This window comes from Canis lupus, chromosome 34 (assembly GCF_003254725.2).
Source record: "Canis lupus dingo isolate Sandy chromosome 34, ASM325472v2, whole genome shotgun sequence".
Taxonomy (NCBI): Eukaryota; Metazoa; Chordata; class Mammalia; order Carnivora; family Canidae; genus Canis; species Canis lupus.
The window spans coordinates 11,556,741-11,571,267 of NC_064276.1; the positions used below are offsets into that span (position 1 = coordinate 11,556,741).

A 14,527-nucleotide genomic window follows, 5' to 3' on the forward strand; every position below is an offset into this window, starting at 1 on the left:
TCCCTCCCAGGCTCCCTCCGATTCTCCTGGCTCTGCTCCCTCCTGGACACCCTCCTGGGTCCCTCCTGACCTCCCTCTTGTGCTCTCTCGTGCTCCCTCCCAGGCTCTCTCTCATGCTCCCTCCTGTGCTCCCTCCTGGTCACCCGCCCATCCAGTTCTGTTGCAGGCAGAGAAAGGGGCTGCCCTGGGGCTGGGGCGTGGTTTCACTTCCTGCTGCATCTTATTGCCCTGGACCTGCTGCTCAGGATGCACTCCTATTGCCCCGGTAACCACACAAACAGCACCATGCGTCTGGCCAGCGCCTCAGGCTTTGGGGAGCAGGTGCAGGGGGACTGGCCTGCCAGTGTTGCGTTGTTGTCTCTTGCTGTGGTAGTGAAGCCGTGCCTGGCCCTAACCGCCCGCCTGCCGCCCCATACCCTGCATGGAGCAGGGTCTTGATGTCACTGCATCTTCTCTATGGCCCGAGGGATCTGGTCAGTTCCTTCCCCCTGCAGGTCTCCCAAGGTGTGGCTCAGCCGCGTCATCTGCCCCTGGCCTGGGTGCCAGCCTTCCCGGCTGACTGTCTTGGCCCTCAGCTCATTCTTGCCTGCCCTCTGTACAGCCAGGTCTCCCCAGCAGGGCTGGCTCCCCAGCCTCTGAGCCCACATCCTAGGTCTGCACTGTCCCTGGAGGCGAGAGGACGAGGGACCATAATCAGCTCTGGCCAGAAACAGCCTCTCCCTCAGGCTTTTGGCGCATCATGGACATTTCTTACGAGGAGCTCATGGAGGGAGGGGCACGCCTGCCAACTCCAGGCCAGGCCAAGGCTGAGTGTTGTTGCGAAGTGCGCAGCAGACCCCGGATCACAACAGTGACAGAGCCGAGAGGGACCCCAAGGGGGGCTTCCCACAGCCCCTGCTCAGGAACCCCACCCCATAAAACCACTGCAGAGTCCTGAGCACCCGGCTGCTCATTTCCCCGCCACACCCTGGAGCCCTCCAGGGAAGCGGGGCAGGGCTGACAGGGAGGCGGCCTCCACCTCCTCTGTTTGGTTTCCATGGGGACGGCATGTTGGTCCTGAGGTGGAGGAGGAGGAGAGGGTGCAATCCCCGGGCCTGGTTTTACCCTGGGTGCTTCGGAGGGAGTGGGTGCTGGAAAGCTGGAGGGGCCAGGGGCAGGGAGACATGAGGGCAGATGGAGGCAGACCGGGTGCCTCACACAACGCCCTCCCTCCCCTTCACTTCTTGATGATATGCCTGCCTCCTACCCCACATGTGCTGTGGGAGCCTCCCGAAGAGCCCCGACACCACCTTCAGCACCCGGCATGTCACACACCCCTCACGGCACTCTTGGGCTGTCAGCAGGCACCTCCGCGGCCCCCTTCCAATGGGAGAGCCTGTCTCCTGTGTGGGGCTCCCTTGGTGCCAGGCTCACAGCTCCCATGGCACTGACCGGCGGCCGCCTTGAGTGGGCACCTTCGCTGTGTTGTTCCTTGACACTCCCTCCTCAGGTGACTGGTGGGCTCTTCTTTCTCCACTTCCTGGTCCACTTGATTACAGTTTCCATCGACCCAGCTGAAGCTAACGTCCGTCTCAAGAACTACTCTGAGCCTATGCCAACCTTTGACCAGTCCAAACACACACATGTGATCCAGAACCAGTACTGCCACCTGTGTGAGCTCACCCTGTGAGTGCCCTGGGTGTGGAGGCAGGCGGCATTGGACGGGGGGAGCTGATCCCTCTGTGGCCTGCCACCCTGGGGGACCACACAGGGGTGGGGCCGCCCAGGGCCACCCTGTGTCCAGGCGGCTGACCAGCACCACTGTCCTCAGACATACAGGGCTCCTCCCCGGTCTAGCCACCCCCATCAGACCTCTACCCGGGCTGGTCGAGGCCCTGGGGTCTCCACCCAGTGGGCAGCCTGGAAGGGAGGCCACAGCTCAGGGTGGATCTGAGGCCTAGCACCATGTGGATGCCCCAGGTGGGCAGGGCTCTGACCCAGCTTCCTCCTGCAGGTGCTGCCACAGACCCCCTCCTGATCTGAATTCTTCCTTTCAGGAGCGAGAAAGCCAAACACTGTAGCGCCTGCAACAAGTGCATCTCTGGCTTTGACCACCACTGCAAATGGCTGAACAACTGTGTGGGCAGCAGGAATTACTGGTGAGAGGCTGGAGGGCTGATGGGGGTCTTGGGGAGTGGGTAGGGGGGAGACCCAGGTGTGGCGGAAGGGTGAAGAGGTGGGGGACCTCCTGGGTGAGGGTGGGGGCCCCAGGCAGTTGGGGGGTCACGTCCTATCTCCAGCATGGTGGTGTTTCATGTCCCTCTGTTCTCCTGTGGCTCTGAAACCTGTGACGTTGGCAGGGGCATGGACCCAGCTGCCTGGTCATTGACCCGCTGGCCTGGGCCCAGCCTCCTCCTTCCAGTGAGGCCGTCCAAGAGTATGTGGACCGAGGCTGCTGTAGGACCAGTGTCCAGGCCCGGATGGGCTCAGATGTAGGGCCCATGAGCATCACTAGGACCCCATGTGCTGGAGCCTGGGCTCTGAGTGGCCAGGAAAGGCTGCAGCCCCTCAGCTCACACTGGCCTTCGCTGACTATACATGCCATCCTGCAGCTGATGTGCCGAGGGAAGACCATGTCAGGAGGGAGCCACTTGTTCAGGCCTGGGGAGCACTGCTGCTTTGAGCAGAAGGAAATACAGAGCTCTCATAGTTAGAAAAACCCAATCAGCATCAGGTGACAGGGGCTGCCTGGAAGTCCCCGTCCTGCTTCCTCCCTAGGAAGAGGAGCCCAGGGCCAGCCAGTGTGGGGTGGCTCTCCTCTCCCCCTGGACGCACCTCCTTCAGGCCTTGCTGCCATGCGCTGGTCACCTTGAGGTCCAGTCAGCCGTTACAGGTGTGCAGCCCTGCCACTGAGGAGGACTAAGTGGACTGGGTCCCATGGCACACAGGTGGAGCTCAGAGGTCCTGACAGTGGGCCCTAGGCCCAGCAGTCAGAGGGAACTCCCAGCGGGGACGAGAAGACCCTGGACCATGGAGGAGCCCCGGAGCCCCCCTGGCATCTGCTGGGCAGGGTCGGCAGGAAGGAACAGGTGCCTGACATACAGCGTAGGGGGTACTAAGAATGAGCACAGGGCCACCATCCCTGCACATCTGCCCAGATTCCTGTCCCTGCAATCATCCAGCAGAGAAAGCAAGAGGGAGTGACTGCATTTACAAGACAATTTGTCAAAAAAAAGTGATCAAAGCATAGTAAGCCCTGAGAGAAGCCAGGTCTTCACAGAGAAAGTGCTAGATGAGGTGCTGAGGTGCCACAGACCCAGGGGTCAGAGAGGGAGGCAATGTTTCATGTCCTGAATGTTGGCTGGACAGGCTTGGTGCCCTGCCTATTGGAAGGGCCTGTCAGGGCAGGACAGGACAGCTGAGGGGCTTCCAATGCCTAGAGGGGCTCTCTGGAAACCAAAGCCAGGTACAGGGCCAGGCTTGAGGACACAGGGCACTGGGCCTGTGCAGGACCATGCAGGAGACATACCTGGGGAACCAGGGATAGCCCTCAAGACAGCTACTCTCTGGGACCCTAGGGCCCCACTCCACAGCCACCTGACCCTGCAGGAACGTGCACATTTTAGCTCTCCACCTAAAGACATATGTAAAGAACCCTCAAGAAGTTCTGGAAAAGGGATGCCTGGGTGGCTCAGCAGTTAAGCGCGTCTGCCTTTGGCTCAGGGCCTGATCCTGGAGACCTGGGGTCGAGTCCCACATCGGGCTCCCTGCATGGGGCCTGCTTCTACCTCTGCCTGCGTCTCTGCCTCTCTCTCTCCGTCTCTCATGAATAAATAAATAAAATCTTTTTTAAAAAGTTCTGAAAAAGATAATGGAATCCGCTAAATTTCAGATGAAGAGACAATACTGGGATTGAAAATGTTAAAGGAGTAGTTCCCTTCCCTGTCCCAAGAGCAGAAAGCCCAGGGGAAGACGTTGCAGTGGGAGCATATTCCAAGAACTGCTACCCACAGCTTATTTTCTGGATGGATCAGTTATTCTCTGGGTCTCTGAGTACATGCAGGGGGGCAGGACTGATTCTGGTCTAATGTCGAAGCACAGGACGTCATCGTGCACAGCAGTGTGCGCAGCCCCAGGGAGGGTGTGTGGAGATGGCCACCTGTGAGCTGCACAGGGCCAGGTCCCTGTTACAGCACACCCCTGGCCTCCCCAACCTAACCCGGCTTCGGTGCCCTGATGGAAGGCCAGCACCAGGAGCCCCCACCATGTGTCCACACCCAATTCTATTCAGTGGCAGCAGTCACGACCACAACCCGAGGCTAAGAGCCACAAGGGCTCATTTTCCACAGTTCTGTGACCGGGCGGGGGCCCCAGGTGAGCAGCAGCCGGGATGTGGGGGACTGTGTACCCTACTTGGCCCAGAGTGTCTGCGTCCCTACCTGTGGCCCAGGGTGGCTCCTCCTCACCAGCTGGAGGGGGTCAAAGGGGAACACGTTTGGAAGCCATGAGATACAGAAACCACTGGTGCCGTCAGGGTGGCCTCAAACCAGCAGCGGCCCCTGGAGAACTCAAAAGGGGCTCCCAGGATAGGAGATGGGAAGAAGGCTGGGTCTTGGGTCCAGGTCGCCAGGCCCTGAGCCCAGCTCTGCCTCTGCCTCTCCTGCAGGTACTTCTTCTGCTCCGTGGCCTCCGCCTTGGCCGGTGTGGTCTGCCTGACAGCCATCCTGCTCTATATCTTCATCCAGTTCTTCATCAACCCAGCAGAGCTCCGCACGCACCCCTACTACAAAAGTACGCACTGGCTTCTCTGTGGTGTTGCTTCCCCTCGGGTCACTAGCAAGCGGTAGCCTGTCCCTCCGGCTGCCTTTGGGGTAAAAGCCTTCCTTCTGGGGAGCATCAGCCTGGCCTGCCCCCCAGCTAGGTGAGCAGTGGGGCTGGCAGGTGGGCAGCAGCCTCCCAGGCACCAGGAGGAGGGGTTCAGGGCCTGTGGGCACCAGCTGCTGAGGCCATGCTCCCAGGTAGCGCCAGGCACTGGAGGGGGCCCCTCACCCAGTCATCCTGGAGTTAGCCTTGGTGGGGTGGGAGGACAGGGCTGCTTGGGGATGGCTTCTGGGTGATGTGTGGCTGCGGGCCTCTGCTGAGTGGGTCCAGGACCTGGCCTTGAGAGCAGACGTGGGATTGGATGTGGCCTCAGAGGTATGTCCTGATCTCACCCCCAGACCTTATTTGGGAAAGGGTCTTTAAAGACATGATTAGGGATCCTGAAATGATCATAGATTACCAGGGAGTGTGTGTGAGGGGTGTTGCATCCATTGAGAACATCCCTATAAGAGACCTGAGGGACACAGCCACAAGCCCAGGGGTGCCTGGGCCCTGCTACACCCTGACTTCTAGGCTCCATGTCTGTTTAAACCACCCAGACTGTGGCCATTGGTCAGAGCAGCCCAGACACCGATGCTGGGAGGACCTCAAGTGGAGTACCTTTTGTGTCTGTCCTGAGTGTTCAGAGACCACAGCCCTTGGGGTGCAGAGCAACGCTGCCTGTCTCAGCCCAGGCCTCTCTCCAGAGCACGTCATCACAGCCCAGCACAAAGAGCAGGAGAATGGAGGCACTTGTGGCCCACCTCAGAACATTCCAGGGACTGCTACCCCGCCCGGGCTCCAACATCTCAGCAAGGCCCTGTGTCGGGCTCCAGAGCAGGTCTGGACAGTGCCCTGCTCCCAGGAAAGTGAGCCGCCAGCTACTACAGGGCCAGTGAGAGGATGCGGTGGTGGGACTGAGCCCCCACATCTCCCTTCTCCCTCTGCCATCTAACCAGAGCCCAGTTGCACCGCCCTTCTTCCTGGGGGGTGCGATGCCTGTGCACCTTTACCACTGGCCCACACAGCACCTGGCATGGAGGAGCCCTCGTGGCACAGACTGTCTGACCTGCATCTGCTCCAGAACACATCCTGGTTATTTCTGTGGTAAAAGGGATCAGTGGGGGTCTCAGCCAGACCAGGCCCCACTCAGCAAAAGAGCCGCCCATGCTTTGCACACAGCCAGCTGGAAGCCTCCACCTGCGATGCTCCCTGACAGTCTCTACACGTAGCCTGAGCCAGGGGGGCTAGCCGTGCCGGCAGCCTCCAGAACAGTCAAGGGTGGGTGCAGCCCTTCCCATTACATGGCCTCCCAAGGTCCTTACACACTCCAAATGTGGCTTGCAGCTGTGAGCGGGGACCTCAGCACACCCAAGTGCCCGCGCTGCACCTCTGCACATTTCTTCATGGCCTCCACACTGATGTGTAGCGCGGGGTCGCAGGGCATGGTGACCGCCTGGAGCCCACCAGCCTCTGTGGCCACAGCAGGTACAGAGAGGCCAAGTGACCCTGGCTTCTCTCTGGGACTTGCTGGCCCTGCAGCCATAGTGGGACCAGCTACACATGAATACCTGATGACTGAGGCGATCTCCTGGGTTTGCTGCTTCAGAAGATTCCACAGGGCTGCTTAACCACCAGTTCCCTGGGACACTTTGCTGTCATTGGTGGGAATTCATCAAAACAGCACCAGCTAAGGGGACAGCGTGGGGTTGACCACCCCACGGTCCAGCCAGCCCCCCACCCCCACGGTGTTGCAGCCCCTGAGGCCAGCAGCCACCTTTTGGGGCGCTACATAAGGGACTGGAGTCAAGCACCTTCTAGAGTGAAATGAGGGCATTTCAGCCGGAATTCCATCTCATGGGCCTGCTTGCAGATTCCTCAGTTTGGAAGTTATCAGCAGCCTTTGGCACACAGAGGACTGTGTTCTGGAGATGCCCCGAGGCGCTGGCTACAGCTCTGTAGTTCTCTGTGAGAGTGGCTGGTTGAGAATGGGGAAGGGCTAGGGCCAGGCAGCGGGCCAGGCTCTGGGTCCTGGACACTTAGTTATCCTCTTCCAGACCCATAAGTGGGATTGTTGGGGGTGGGTGTGGCTGCACTTAGGTAAGGTAAGGCACATCCCGGGGCAAGGAAGAGGGGCTCCCTTGGGCTGGTTTCCTTCTCACACTGCTGAGCCATGTCCTGAGGGGAGGTGCAGCCGCCGTGCCCCTGGTGATGGACAAGTGGGTGTCTGCCCTGCCTCCACAGAGATCTCCAACAAGAACACCTGGCTGCTGTTCCTCCCACTTTTCCCTGTAAAGACGAAGATCCCGGTGGTCCTCGGCATTGGGGTGCTAGTGCTGCTGTTAGATGTCATCAGCCTCCTACTGCTTGGGCACCTGCTTATCTTCCATCTCTACCTAAGTATGTGTCTGAGCCCCTACTCCAGTCAGGCCCCCATGCATTCGCTTGTGTCCCAAGTCAGAAGACCGCTCAGCTGGCCCCTGCCAGAAACAAGCACAAGACAAATCGCAAGGCCGGAAGAGACACCCCTTGAGGGGCAGCAGGGCTCGTTCTGTTCTGAGACATCTGAAACACGAGAAGGATTTTAGGATTTTAAGAGTGAGTTTGAATGTTCAGAAATGAAGGAGCAGAATCTGAGGCAGGAACAGGGCACCTTGAAAAAAGATCAGGGGATTTAGGGAGGCACTAAATCCAAACAATGAAAAAAGTAAAGCAGTGATGGGTATCTGCCGACCAAACTCACCACAGGGAGCCTGGCGGTTTTCTGGTGTCCTCACAGCATCGTGTGCCACGGGCTCTGCCTGGGCACAGGGAGGGCAGGGTTCTCCCCATGAAGCCCTTCCTTGAACGTACGTGACTCTCTGTGGCCTCTGCGTGGGAGAAGGTGGCACCAGTGGGCCCTCCCAGCTGATAGAGAGTATCCTCATCCTCAGCAGAGCCAGACAGGACCAGCCTTGTGTAGCTCAGTTGTGGAAGTGATGCCCCATCACCTTTTCTGCAAGCTGCTGTATCAGCCTGCTCTCCAGGGGAGGGGACTCCACTAATGCCCTGAGGTGGGGGGAACTGCTGGGGGACACATCAGAAACTCCCAGCAGTTGGATGTTCCATTTCCAAGCTTGGGAAAAGGATATCCAGATGGGTCTGCAGCATGTGAGCAGGAGTGGGAGCGTTGGTGAGGGAAAGATCTCCCGGGAAGACACAGAGATGTGGGAGTGCCAGCAGCAGGGGTGGGGAAAGCCACCTTCACAAGTGGGAGCGAAAGCATCCTGAAGGACAGTGGCCCCCAGCTCCTGTAACGCTGGAGGGAACATGGTGGACACTTAGTGTACCCTGCGCTCTGGCTTCACTTCCTCAGCTGCATTTCCTCTTGTTACTCTCAGATGAAATTCAAGACAAGTGTGAGCTCTGGGAGACAGTGTGTTCTGACCATCTGATGGTGATGGTGGCTGTGCAAATCCATGCAAAAGAAGGAGGGTTTCCACTAGCATGTAACCAAGTGCAAGTTTATACCCTGAGACACAGGTTCTGAAGGGGTGTGAGGAGCCAGGTGGTGTTAACTGAGAAAGAGAAGCCAAAGCAAACAAAAACAAAAGCACTTGTACAAAGCACCCAGGAAGGGAAAAAAAAATAATAAATTAAAAAAAAAAAAAAGCACCCAGGAAGGGGATGGGCTCTGTTCCACAGGAGCTCTCTCCACCTGGGGAGCAGCCTCTGAGGGCTCCACGGGGGTGTGTGGAGCGGTCCGTCCTCTGTCTGCTCCTCGAGCTGCAAATAGGCTTTGGTGGGTGGCCCTTCTCACTTTCCAGAAATAATAAGCAGCCATCTGTCTTCATGTCTGTTGGTTTTAGGGAAAGAGAAATGGGAAGTTAGGCACCTCCACTGAAGCACATGGCTGCAACAGGCACAGAACCCATTTTGTGAATAGTGCTGTCTACCAGTAAACCTAGGCCTCAGAAGGTCCTCCAGCGGCCTGGGGTGTTCCTGCCATGATGCTGGAGCTAGTGTCCCAGCCCAGCAGAGCTGGGCACAGCCCTCAGCATCACTCCATATTGACTCTGCAGGCCTGGGAGGCAGGCAGGACAGCTGCTCCTAGGGTTGGGATCCAGCAGGCCCTAGGGGTGTGAGGAGCTGCTGTCTGCTGCCCACAGGCCAGAGGGGCTCTGGACTGGCCATCCAACAGTCCCCCAGGGCTCCAGCTTAGGAGGCAGCTCCCAGCACCCTAGATGGGGGAGCCCTGGACGGCTGGGTTGTGGCACATGGGCCACTCTGCCTACTTGCATAATTGTAACTGCCTGTTTCCTCCTCTGTCCTCTCTAGTGGCCAAGAAGTTGAGCACATTTGACTACATGACACAGCGCCGCCACCGAAAGACTCCAGCAAGAGCTTTATCAGAAAAGAAAGAGCTGTCCTTCCCAATAGGATCCCCACAGGTACGGGGTGTCTTGCTACTTCACTATTCATATTATGTAGGCCTGAGACAATGCCAGGGTCAGCTTGCAGCTGGGACTTGTGTTGGCACAATCCTCTGATTCTGTATGTGTGAGTGGGTGAGTGTGCATGGTGAGTGATGCAGTGCGTATGTGTGATTTATCTATGTTTAGAGATGCAGTGTATGTTTGTGTGTGGTGGTGTGTGAGTGTGCATGGTGTGTGTGGTTGTGTCTGTGATGCAGTGTATGTTTGTGTGTGTGTTTAGTGTGTGTGTTGCATGTGTGTTATACCATCTCTGCACTCACTATGTACAGAACCAAGCCAGGGGGGGCGACTCCTGGCAGGGCTGACGTCATTTAGGGCCACATATTTCTGCAGCTGCCTCTCATCAAAATGAAAAACATTTGCTTTTCAAAAGGTCACCATTAAGAAAATGAAAATAAAAGCCACAGGCAGAAATGAAATACTTGTAAATCATATATTGTGTCCAGAGTATACAAAGAACTTTCAAAATTCAGTTATAAGAAAAATGACCCACCACCTTAATTTTTTAAATGGGCAAAAAATTTGAACCAGCTGTTCACCAAGGAAGGTCTATGGGTGACAAAACGGTCAACATCATTTACCATTAAGAAAAAACAAATGAGGGATCCCTGGGTGGCGCAGTGGTTTAGCGCCTGCCTTTGGCCCAGGGCGCGATCCTGGAGACCCGGGATCGAATCCCACGTCGGGCTCCCGGTGCATGGAGCCTGCTTCTCCCTCTGCCTGTGTCTCTGCCTCTCTCTCTCTCTCTCTGTGACTATCATAAATAAAAAAAAAAAAAAGAAAAAACAAATGAAAACCACAAGATCCATTACACATGTTAGAATGACTATAATCAAAAGGAAAAACAATACCAAGTGTCGGCGAAGCTGTAGAGAAGGAAGTCTCCTATGTTGCTAGTGGGGACAGCAAATTATATCACTTTGATAAGCAGCTTGGAATTTTCTTTAAAAAGTAAAATCTATTCTTTCCATTTAAGTCAGCGATCCCACTCTTAAGTTTCTTACCTGATAGAAGAGAAAACGTGAGTATTGTGGAACAAGGGTGCTACCACCCCCCCAGTGAGGTCATTCCCTGGGACCCAGGAGACTCAGAACTACTACTCAGAATTAACTAATAAGTGGCTTGAATTTTGTAGAAGAATAAGCTCACAGTCAATTTTTTTCACTTTATGAATTTTTATTGCCCACAGAAAGCAGACGATCCGAGTTCTTCTGCACATGGGTAAGTCTGGAAGCTTACTAGAGTGGTTTTATTTCATTATTTTTAAAAAGATGTTATGTACTTATTCATGGGAGACAGAGAGGCAGAGACACAGGCCCAGGCCGAAGCAGGCGCCCTGCGGGGAGCCGGACGCGGGACTGGACCCCGGGACCCCGCCCCCCCCACCCCCCGGCGCTGAACCGCTGAGCCCCGCGGGGGGCCCCTAGGGTGGTTTGACCTGTTTGAGAAATACTATACGCGCATAACGTATTGCTTTAAAAAGTCGTCTTTCCTCCAGAATTCTACAAACATCCTCCATATTCCTTGCTATTTTCCCTCTTTTCATTCACTGTCCTCGCATTTCGACTTCCAAGCGACCTGAACTGTCTGCCCAGGGCGACGGGGCGACGGGGCGAAGGTCACGTAGCTACCGCGGGCGCGGCTCCCCCCAGGACGCCCTGCGCCCTGCTCCCCGGGGAGACCCTCTTCCGGCCGCGCCCGACGCGTCCGGCGGGGAAGCCCCTTTATAAAATCTTCATTGCCCTGGACAATTCCTTCACGATTCAAGTTTCCGGGAAACCTTTAAAATCGCTTTGCGCAGCTCCGAGAGACGCGGAGCGCCCGTGGCGGTGCACGGGCATCCCCTGGACGCGGGAGGCCTCGAAGCCCCCAGGTCACCGCCCCGGAAGTCGGTCTCCTCCGACGGAGCGGGCCGGAAGCGCCGCCGCACGCTCCCAGGTGTGCGCGGAAGTTCGGCTCTCGCGGAAACCTGCAGTGGGCGGGCTCCGCGTTCCGGCGGACCGGGGCTGGGACGGGGCCCGGGACGGGGGCCGGGACGGGGGCCGGGACGGGGGCCGGGACGGGGGCCGGGACGGGGCCCGGGACGGGGGCCGGGACGGGGGCCCGGGACGGGGGCCGGGACGGGGGCTGGGACGGGGGCCGGGCAGCTCCCCGCCACACGCCCCGCGGGAAAGCGTCTTCCCCCGGACCACCCGCTCGGTCCCTCGGCGTTGTTTCCACACGCCCGGTGGCGACGCTGCTGTGAAAACCGGCTCCTTCGGAGTTTGACTTGAAGCATCGCCTCACTGTGGTCCTTTAGGCACGACCTGAGCACATCCCCTCCGCGGTCCAGCCTGGGGGCGAGCCGCCGCCGGAAACAACCGACACTAAACCCGGCGTCGGGCGGGGCGGGCGGGGCGGAGGCTGCGGACCCGGGGGAGTCCGGGTGCGGGACGGGCGGGGGCTGCGGACCCGGGGAGTCCAGGTGCGTGCGCGCGGGGCGGGGCTGGGGTCCTGCAGTGCCCCCCCCCCCCCCACCGCCCTCCCACTTGCTGCAGTCGCTCCTGGCGCTCTGAGTAGTGACACCAAGTACCATTTTAATAATCATTTGTGAGTTATACACACAATGCTTCGTTTTTATAAAATTATAATTGTGTAATTTCTTAAAAGCCCTTTTAATAATTCCATATACCATGAACACTGTTAAAAGAAATATGATTTTTAAAAAAGATTTTATTTATTTATTTATTCATGAGAGCACGAGAGAGAGGCAGAGACACAGAGGGAGAAGCAGGCTCCATGCAGGGAGCCCCACGTGGGACTTGAGCCTGGGTCTCCAGGATCACAACCTGGGCTGAAGGTGGTGCTAAACCGCTGAGCTCCCGGGCTGCCCAAGAAATATGATTTTTAAGAATAGAAGCTATTGTTTTTGGGATGAACCATATTCCTCAGTTCTGGAATATTATTTTTATTTTCAGCCTAATGTTCACTTCTTCAAAAGAAAACGAGCTCACCTTCCTGGTTGAAGTGGGTTGTTGTGTGAGAAGTGTCATACAAACCTCTGGGTGACAGCAGCAGTTTGAAGCAGTGGTGTTTCTTTATTGCAGAAGTGTCCCCAAGGGGTCCTGATAGCCTGAGAGGACACTGCTTGGACACTTACAGCCTTGTACCTTAGACAAAGCCTGCTGTAGCAAGCAGAATATCAGTTCCTAGATATCAAGGGATGTGTTTAAATCATGTGACATGATGCCAATCCAAATAAGAAAAATTAACTCTGTAAGTGTGGGTGGAGTGAGATAACATTAATTACGGGTAGGTTTTTGTGCAGGACTTTTTTTTTTTAAGATTTTATTTATTTATTCATGAGAGACACACATAGAGAGAGGCAGACACGCAGGCAGAGAGAGAGAAGCAGGCTCCACACAGGGAACTCAACGTGGGACTCAATCCCAGGTCTCCAGGATCGGGCCCTGGGCTGAAGGCAGCACTAAACCACGAGGCCACCCGGGCTGCCCCATGTGTAGGACTTTTTAAAGTGCTTCTCTCTAATGGTAGTCATCAGACCAGTTTCCTGGGAGTATTTCTTCTGGATTGTTTCTCTGTGGAAGGATAATCACATGTATTAAAGACAGTTCTTGCCTAATTCTATAGCTGTTGTACTTGGCTGATGTCCACCAACTGACTTCTATAATTTTCTATTGCTACATGGCAAATTCTCACCAATTTAGTGGCTTAAAACCAGACTCATTATCTCAGAGTGTCCCAAGCCTGGGTGAGTTCAGCGGGGTCCCTGCCTAGGGCCTCTCAAGGCAGCAGCCCCAGTTCACAGGTCAGCTGACGTTTCTGGAGGGAATGGAGAGGAATCTGCTTCTAGGCAGATTCAGAATGCTGACAGAGTTGTCCCATTCTCACACTTCCCACCTTGCCCCTCCGTCTCTAAGTTGGTAATGGTGAGTCCTCTTGTCATACTTCAGATTTCCTGGATTTCCTCCTCTTTCTCATTTCTCATTTGTGAAAGGTTCATATGATTGTACTGGACCTACTTGGGAAATCAAGGACAATCCTCCTGCATTCATTGCCTAGAGCTGCTGCTAGAAATGAGTGTGGAGTGGTACGGCCATGGGTTCCGAGGCCCATCACCTGGTCCATTTGTGAGTGAGCCGTGCTGTGCCCACGGGCTTGTGGATGCAGTGGTCCAGGGTAGGGCACTGCAGTAGGAAGAGTGCCTCTGTGGCCTCCCGTTGGCGAGCTGGTGGAGACCTTTAGCCCTGGAGAGCTCTGGCGGGGTGTCTACCATTGTGCAGTCCAAGCAGGAGAGCTGCTGGCTCTGAGAGTCCACAGACGAGGGCATCGCCATAAAGGCGAGCATGTGGCGCTTCGCAGCCCTCAGTGGCACGCTCCGAGCTCACTGACCAAAGCAGGCCCCTTCTTTGCTGATGGGAGTCTCTCCTTCCTTCTGCCCCGTCCCTACAGAGAGAAGCACAAGGAGCCGCAGCCACCGCCGAAGTATCCAAGTCTGTGCTCCACCACTACCATGTACTCAGAGAACTCCTTGCTGCTGAAGGTGAGCACAGAGCCACAGGGCACGTGTGTGCGATCTAGGAGGAGAGCCGCATGAAGGGTCTCCGGCTCCCCCAGGAGTGAGGACAGAAGGTGGTGCTTGGAATTCCTTGAGTGACGGGTCTGAGACATTAACCTGGTCCCCAGGGATGCTACTTATATGGGAACAAAGGTGGGGAAGGGACTAGAAGAAACAGTGAGGGATAGAAAATATCCTTAGCTGTGGGGCTTGTATTGTGTGTGTGTGTGTGTGTGTGTGTGTGTGTGCAAGAGGGAGGGAGGGGGAGGGGGGATGCAGCACAAACATGGGTTTACTACAACGGAAACGATATGTGTGCTTTGGTGAAAGAGACAGATGTGTGCACTCAGCAGGTTTTGAGGGGCACCAGAAAATAAAGTGATGACTGGATGATCATCTGGTAAAAAAAATATGTACAGTGAACTTTTAACAACGATAGAACCCAGATGTCGCTATTTGGGTGTTATTGTACAATCCTTACAACTTTTCTGCATGATGGCAATTCTTGTTTAAAAATGCTAGGAACTAAGTCTTAGGAAACAGGTGTGGAGTAAGAAGTGTCTGTGTGTGTGTGTGTGTGTCTGTGTGTGTCCTTCACAGGCCAATAGGGCTGCTTCCTTCTGGACCCACTCATTTTTGCAGCGTCTGGGAGTTT

General features: G+C 56.0%; 1 protein-coding gene and 1 long non-coding RNA gene across 6 annotated transcripts in view; one reads left to right on the top strand and one right to left on the bottom strand.

Moving 5' to 3' along the window:
- ZDHHC11B (zinc finger DHHC-type containing 11B) overlaps positions 1-14,527 on the top strand; it is a 43,783-nt gene that overhangs the window by 3,234 nt on the left and 26,022 nt on the right. For 4 of the 5 annotated variants that reach the window (XM_049105820.1, XM_049105821.1, XM_049105822.1 and 1 more), the window contains exons 2-8: positions 1,490-1,665; positions 2,037-2,138; positions 4,646-4,770; positions 7,084-7,239; positions 9,157-9,269; positions 10,504-10,535; positions 13,767-13,856. In XM_049105820.1, the coding sequence (XP_048961777.1) occupies positions 1,490-1,665; positions 2,037-2,138; positions 4,646-4,770; positions 7,084-7,239; positions 9,157-9,269; positions 10,504-10,535; positions 13,767-13,856 (794 nt within the window). Of the gene's footprint in view, positions 1-1,489; positions 1,666-2,036; positions 2,139-4,645; positions 4,771-7,083; positions 7,240-9,156; positions 9,270-10,503; positions 10,536-13,766; positions 13,858-14,527 lie in introns of all 5 variants that reach the window. The other variant, XM_035710304.2, reaches the window with a different exon arrangement.
- Positions 7,598-11,241, bottom strand: LOC125754339 (uncharacterized). Its single transcript, XR_007408294.1, has 3 exons — positions 10,166-11,241; positions 9,896-10,068; positions 7,598-8,674 (listed from the first exon to the last, which is right to left on the bottom strand). It is a non-coding gene; the product is annotated as an uncharacterized LOC125754339 (long non-coding RNA).